Source organism: Varroa destructor, unplaced genomic scaffold (genome assembly GCF_002443255.2).
Source record: "Varroa destructor unplaced genomic scaffold, Vdes_3.0 BEIS01000007.1, whole genome shotgun sequence".
Classification (NCBI taxonomy): domain Eukaryota; kingdom Metazoa; phylum Arthropoda; class Arachnida; order Mesostigmata; family Varroidae; genus Varroa; species Varroa destructor.
The window spans coordinates 32639436-32647552 of NW_019211460.1; the positions used below are offsets into that span (position 1 = coordinate 32639436).

Sequence of the window (8117 nt, forward strand, 5' to 3'; positions counted from 1 at the left end):
TCTGAGTTCATAAACCGATATTTGTTGATGGAACTTTCACTATTCAAATCGAGGAGACTCCTTCAGTTAGTATCATTTCACCGAAATATGATTTTATTGCTAATTAGTAATAGGGGTATCTGATATTTACTTGTGTCATTTTTACCGTACAACTTAGGCCGGCCATACATTTCGATATAATCTCAATAAACGTAAAGACAATCTTCGAATGTTAGTTGACACTCACCTGTCGAACCATTCAATAAACGAAGCCAGAATATATATATATACGTATATCCAATAAAGCTGCTATAGCCCACACTGGTGGGTTTCAGCATGCCCAGACTTGTTCTTAGTTAATAAATGAATGTATACAAATCATCAGTTCATAAACATAATTAAAGTGGTATGAACGTTCTGTGCTAGTAACATAATACGATTCTTGATTTAATTTACTTTGGTACGATGAAATATAAACACAATATCATGTTGTATCTAATTAGCAATACTAGTCCCAGCAATAGAAAATGCGGCACATGATTGTGATCGTTGATGACGACACTCGCGATGGAAACATTAAGTCAAACGTGCACCCAAAAGAGTTCACCCATAAGCACGCACCTTGTAAATTGCTGAATTATCGAGTGAGTGTACGTTACGGTTAATAATAATATACCACATATAAAAAAAAATTGGCGATTTTCATCGCAATAGAGGGAAAAAAAAACGAATCGTATAAAACAGTTACTTCTATGATATCATCCTGCGAATGTTCATATCGGACTCAAGATCTGTTCCAGTTCATTACGAGATACGGTGACGCATGTAGCTAGTTTTAAATTACTGTTAATCTCTGCAACGAACAAAAATATGGTCCTGTACATTGGAAATGCCCAGTTTGCCATCGGCAATTGATCACCGGGTATCGACTCAAATGCACGAAAATCGTCTAGTACTTAGTAAACTTTTTCATTCATCTTCAATTCATGTTTATTCAAAAACAAACAATACGCTTACGCGGACAAAAGGGTGATTGTATGGCTCGCTTCTAGCCGTTCTCCACCGTAAATTAGGTCGCGAATGCCGTCTAAAAGAGCATCGGAACGCACCAGACGTGCATCCTACTTCGTTAACTTAATGTCGTACGTTTACCTTGAAGGTAAGGCTGACACGAGGTCTCCGTTCGAGTTGACCGCTGGATCTCCAAAACAGAATTAGGTTACAATCGTTGGAGTAGGACGCATTTTAGAGAATATATTAAGTGATTTGCACAGCCCAAAAGAAGATTGGGCAACTAAGAGTTGCCTCGGACCTTGGAACCTAAGCTGGTACAATGACAAATTTCTGACGCGTTTGCCCTTTTCAACTCAAAGCGGACACTATTTGTTCAATACTATACCACCACTGCTGTGAATACCGCACAGCCCCAGGAGCTCTAGACAAAAACTTAGAACTGAATGGTCCAGTGCTCTAATGCTTCTACAATTCATCTTTGTCGTTAATCCATGCAGTGTTCTACCTCTGCCAACCGGTTTTTCTGCAAGAAATATTACATGAAGATGTTCCCGTTAGCAAAGTGATACAACACAGCGTCCATTTTGATCACAATTATTGTATGGCAATGAGATTCTTGTAAAATATAACTATGGATAGGTATGAAACGATGGTGGCAAATCGCAACATTATGGTTTATAACATAAATGAAAAGCTAAACTATCGTACCCTCAACAGACGGTTACTGAATATGATTTAGCATTGCCTTTTAATCGATTTCAGTGTTGTAGCAAATTGTCATTACCGCCATTTATGCACGTCTACCATTGATTTAGCGCCTTAAGTATTTCTTGTGTTGACGCTTGTTTTACAGTTCTCAGCGTCATTTTATTCCAAATTTTAATTGCGTTTTATCAGTTCTTCATAGGAAACGCGTCGATGTTTTGCTAGCGGCATGGATTATTCAATGGCCCTTAAATGTTATTTCTCCAAGGTGTTTCAATGCAATAGTTAGCTGGTTGTTTTTAAATTAACAGATTTTATGCATACAATTTTATCATTTTTTCCCACCATCTTCAATGCCACTGAACAGATAGCTGACCCGTGCTGTCTTTTATGGTTTTTGTCTATGAAGCTTAACAGATAAAATTTGTTTAAGGCGATATTATCGATTTAAAGAAAATCATATAAACATCATTTAGAATATATATGATAATGCTGAAGTTTAACGAGAGAGCAGAAATATCCGTTCAATCTATCGTTCATCATACGTCACACCAAGTCAACGGAAATAAGACTGATTCCTTCTTAAGACAAGTTTGATTCGTGCTTGAGGCGGAACACTTTTCCAATAGTAGCGACCTAAAATTATTATATACAATTGACTTTTTAAAAAGATAGATGATAAGCAGTAGTTCTGGAACTTGGATTAATAGAAATTTTACTTGCTTCGTGCTCTTTTTCTCTTTCGGGAGCGGATCAGAGCTCAACTTCTGGGGGTCTGATTTCAATGGAGATTCGATTAGTCATAATCTACTGGTTTGCTTTCAGTCTTTTTGAAATTCACCGCGCTAATTGGATTGTGTAGTCCATCTTACCGTTTCTTCCATCTGAATGTAGTATTTTGACTAAACGTAGATGCCTTTATCAAATCGAATATTTGCAGCAACTGACAGGATATTCAATACTGTACTATCTATGATATCGTTCATCACACATTCCTGTATAATATTATATTTATAGTGCCGCACACGCGGTACATCATGGTCAGTCGGCACCGATGAATCTCATAAGACATTTGCGTAAATCTAATGCTCGCAGAACAAGTTCCGTTTGCAACGTCACAACGATCCAGGCAGAAGATACCCGCTAATTCTCATTGGCTCACTGTGCTCCAGAAATACAAACCGTCTCCCTTTTCATTCAGTGTTGTTTTTTGTTCTCGTTTTGGACTGCCCAATTATAGTCCATGACTCACTCGCATGCGTTATTAAATAATTTTTAATAACTTATGAGGTACAACCTGCGTGAATTTATTCTTCAAATTAGTTAAATAGTTATGTGTCTTGATCTAGGTAATTGTGACGCGCCGCCTGAGACGTACAAAATCAGAGTGCAATAAACATGATTAGTTATTATGAGTGCGGGCTTTGTACGGTACCAGCCCTGTGTTGTCTTTTTAGCCACGACAATATGGGACAACAACCCCACTGTGAATACTTGGGGGGTGCCACCTCAACAAGAGCACTACTAAGAAATTCTGCTTTTGTTGGGAGAGGGCACTACCACTGCTCTTTCCGGGATCTCTTAACATTTGGATGTACAATTGGTTAACACCATTCAAAAAGAGCTCATTGGTTTGTTTTCAGCGATTGGGAGTCGTGTCGTGTACGATCAATATGGTGAAAGTTTTGAAAGCGAGATCGCAAAAAGCGCTAGGCAAGCTGCATAGGGACATCTCAACGAGCAATTCTGCGTTGACTCAGACTAGGCTTCAATTTAAGCCAATAATTAAATTTGAAATTGAGGATAGTAAGCGATCTAGTGTTCTCATAGACTGTTTGCCACGAATTCATCATCATTCGCGAGTGAAGTCTGATTTGGAGACGCTGACCGCTGATCTGATTGTAAATGCAATTGCTGAAAACGAAGAAGTGCAAAAGCTAACATCCAGTTTGGCGGCAGCCTCCGGCAACTCTCAGAAGGATGTGATCAGCAGGGTTAAAAAGGAGGTGTCTGAAGTAGCTGTGGAAGACCTGATAAGTGTCAAGCTTGAAAAAGAAGATTTAGAAGATCTCGACCCTACGAAGCAGCTGAAAAATGCTACAAGGCAAACGAGCGAACTAGCAGGCGAGAAGCGTCATCGAGCAGCAAGATCGAATGTGGAGCGACCCTTTGAATGCAGTTTCTGTGAGAAAGCGTTCAAGCGTCGAGCGCATCTACAGACGCATGAAAACGCTCACCGTGGAATCAAGCCATTTAAATGTAAGCACTGTGACCGAGCGTTTACCGATCGTAATGCCCAGGTTTGTCATGAACGCCTGCACGATGGCATCAAGCCGTACGCGTGTGAAGAATGCGGCCGAAAATTTACTCAGCGATCGGACTACGTTAAACATTCACGCACGCATACGGGGGAGCGGACGCATCAGTGCCGCTACTGCGATGCCAAATTCATTGGCAGCAGTAACTTAATCGTTCATGAGCGTGGACACACGGGCGAACGACCACACAAATGCGATAAGTGTAAGGCGACATTCAGTAAACACGGCGACCTGACCAGGCATCAGCGGATCCATACAGGTGAACGTCCTTACGAATGCAAATATTGTACCGACCGTTTCACACAACCAGCGCACAGACGAGTCCATGAAATGGCCCATCTAAAAGTCAAACCCCATAAATGCCGCTACTGTAGCACCTCGTTTCTACGGATCGGTGATCTCAATAGGCACGAAAAACGACACCCCCAATTTACAGGGACCCTTAAGAGGCGGAACGAGATTAGTCGTGTGAACAAAACAGAAATCGAATCAGATAGAGCAGAAAGCCAATTAGAAAAGGTGATTTTGGACGAAGATAGTAACTCGGAGGAGCCCAGTTCAGACTGAATGCTTCGTATTTGGTCCTATGGCCCTGATTACCAAAAACAGTGGCACAATTTCTGCGATAATATGCGATGCATGCCCGTAGAGATAATGCAACTACTGATTTGTACTAACCGCTGACGCACAATTATTTTTGCTCTGATATTTAATGCAATAAATGTATTATATGTATTGAAAAAATATTCAGCATATTGATCCAAATGTATGTTAGCCGTAGCCGTACAGGTAGGGTAACTACTATTAGTCGAACATGGATACTATTTTATGATAGTATTAATTTTTTTCAGGTAGAATCTGATATTCTTGTGAAAGCAATTTACCTAACACGGCGCATAGAGCTTTTAGCTTTCATATAAACAAGGCTAGGTCCTGATTATTGACATCGCAGACTCTTTAAAAAAGCTCTATTGGGAAACGTTGCGTGTGGATGAGCTGCTCGTAATAGATACACAAAACGTACCAGGATTTCAGAGAAAATTGTATTCGAATCGATACGGATAGGGTATTATAGATGTTTAAAGTTTAGTAAGAGTCATTTTACATAGTCACCCGCCGGCCAATCCATGCGGGAAACTTAATGTCGACTATCTCGTGCAAACCGCATAATAAGTACAAGCGCCTCGTGAAGAAAAACAGTGCAGCGACATCTATCTAATCATACATGCGTCTTGTATGTAGACCCGTTGGCCCTAGAACAGTGCCGAGATCAACCAGCATTTGTCCTATGCATGAGTGACAACATTCATCGAAGTGCAATCCGGGTCACTAGTGTTAGTTCAAATAATGCCTGATATTTCTTCTCTTGTTTTCTCTCGTTTACGTATATAATTTTTTGATGATTTCTAACACAAAGTTTTCGTAAATTTCGCAAGCCAATTTAAGCGAGCTTTTTGAAAAACTATATAATAAGACCCAGAGACTCTGGGAGAGTAAATGACAAGCAGTTACTTAGCCTACTATAAGCTCATTATGTTTATAAAAAAAAGGAATTCAAAATTGATATTTGAGGACGAATGGGATATTTACAGGTATAGGCAATCAATGTTTGCCCACGACAGCAAACTCCCTTGGGACTCTACTTTAATAAGCTAAAGGAGGCATTTATTTTCTAATGCCGGAATTGGTGATATTGAAAAGCCTAGCATTTCTTAATGTATATTGCGAGTAAAGGGCAAGACAGTTTCTTCATGTATTGATCTGCATTTATCATGCCCACTACCAGCACATAATTCTATATATAATGATATGTGAATTCAAATTTTGAATGATCCATTTTGTCAACGTCTATCTTTGTGGTCAAAGTCTATCCGATCCATGTTATCAGGATTAAATATAGTTTCAAGCAGACGCGAATAACATTTGCTGACGCTGTCACATCAGCAGTGCAGTCGAATTCAATCAAGAGCAGAATTTGATCGTACAACACCACATCTGACCATCGTATTACGTCAAATAGATCATATCTATCTCCTATGATTTTGTGGTCTTAGCAGACGGGACGTGCCGGCTGCTCACTCGGCAGTAATTCGAATCCAGTTAAATGCGGGATTAGGCGGGCACGTTTGGCGTGGCCAGTGAAGCGCGATTTCATTGAAATCGATGAATTATTCGGAAGACGACGTTTGTTTACGTAGATATATGCAGGGAGCACAGAAAGCGGCTACTGGCAACCGTGAGCGCCAGTCTGTCCTTGCGTGTCTGAAGTAAAATTGAGTAGGAAGAGGTGAAATAGGACAAGGCATGTAAATACGTCTCGCACGATCTCGTGCCGACGACAGTGGTACCGTAGCTGCACCATTCCTCTAGTTTTAGTTGCTTCTACCATTACGTGGCTATCTAAAGTAACCCGCAGAGTCGAAAGAGACAACAAATTCATCACATTAAAGATAATAGCAAATAGGGTATTTTTGCGTCTAACTAGATGAACGCGAGAATGCTTTCGTGACAACAAGATAGATCGCCAGCGCTAGACATAATGGACACACAGGTATTAATATTCACAGTTATGGCGATTCGCTTGACTTCTCTGGTAAAACGTGCTCCTTTAGTGCTCGATTCAGACCTGGACTAATACAATTATCTCTGTTCATCAACATACCTGATGAATCTACAGTAGATAGATAGGGTTGCTCACATTTCCTCTGCCAAAACAACATCAAATCGTCTGACGCGATATAAACGCTGTAAGTGGCGATAAGTATATTGAAACATCGATACATTGTGTACCATGGCAGTTCGTAACTTGTGCGCTTTTCAGTTGGTTCGGTTTACGTTGCTGTTACGGCTGCTTTTGATGCTGTCACCATTTGTATGCATTGTACAAAAACATTGGACATTGTTGGCACGACTGTTACTGCAGATCCGTCACGGACCTAGAATTGAAACGCGACTCGGCGGCTCTGCTAATATTGTAGCAGGCCATTAGGGTAACCCTCATTAAATTGCAACTGCCTTATTTCCGGTTGATTTAGCTGCCGCTGCATTTTCATCGGTATCGCGATCCGTTTTCGCTGTTATATACATATATGGGATATAGCGAGTGAGTTCGTAGGCGCTTCCCCGACATTGATGGTATATGAACAGAACCGGCAAAATTGAGTGATTTTTTTACTGCTGAATTTAGAGCCGCAACAGCAGCAGCCGTACTCCTTGACTATCGGCGATTTGGAAGCGATACGTTGAAGAGGCATCTGATTGGATCAATTTTTTTTGTTGGTTACAAGTCGGTTTTTCAGTCTGGTTGCGATTTTTCGAGTACTATTAACAGGAGAAGATGCACGGGGCTTGCTAGTTGGGAAATGATGTGGGTTGTAACGTGTGCGGGAACACAGGGCACTCGTCGTGATCAGCAAAGGAGTGATAAAATACTGGTATACTATCCAGACGCTACATGCCATTCGTTTTACATTTGCTAACTGACGACCTGTCAGAAAGAAACGAGACGAAAACAATATCAGCATCCAAGTCTCCACAGGCACACATATACACAGTCAAAGACACAGCTAGTGTAGAAATCAAGCGCGCGGTCAGCGGTGGCAACCGCGGCCGTACCAGCGACTGCGGCGCCCCATACGACAAGAGCTACGACGTTGAAGCGGGGTCGTAATGGCTTTTCTTTTTCAGTCATTCGCTCGTCGATAAGAAGTGACCAGCGCCGGGCACTCACGCGGCCGCTGCTAACGCCGCAGCTGCGGTTTTGGTGTTCCGTTTCGTCCCCTTGTAGTGTTTTGTTCATGTGTCGTGTGTTTTGATTAGTATTATTATTTTTTTCTTTTAGAGTGCTGTCTACGTCTGTTACATCTTTAAAGTCGAGCGTGACCCAAAAGTTATCTCTATCGGTGTTAATCTGTGCTCACCCTGAGTTCCGTAAGAAGTTACAAGAAATTCGTCACATTGCCCGTATCTGTGGAATACGCATCGGTGGATAGTACTGAAATCGTTTTGCTACAGCATCCTTATTCACGAATGGTGCAGTCGTTTGAAAAGTTTTTTTTGTTTGTTATTGATCGTCGAGTCGCATTATCAGTAGCAGCGGTG

The 8117-nt window shown here is 41.1% G+C and overlaps 1 protein-coding gene across 1 annotated transcript; it reads left to right on the forward strand.

Moving 5' to 3' along the window:
• Positions 1-3371: 3371 nt before the first annotated feature.
• LOC111253652 (uncharacterized) lies at positions 3372-4583 on the forward strand. Its single transcript, XM_022813371.2, has one exon. The coding sequence runs from the start codon at positions 3372-3374 to the stop codon at positions 4581-4583; it is 1212 nt and encodes a 403-aa protein (XP_022669106.1).
• The last annotated feature ends 3534 nt before the right edge of the window (positions 4584-8117 follow it).

Bases quoted from the DNA above. Each gene is read 5' to 3' on its own strand.
- LOC111253652 (XM_022813371.2), top strand. From the start codon at position 3,372: ATGGTGAAAGTTTTGAAAGCGAGATCGCAAAAAGCGCTAGGCAAGCTG.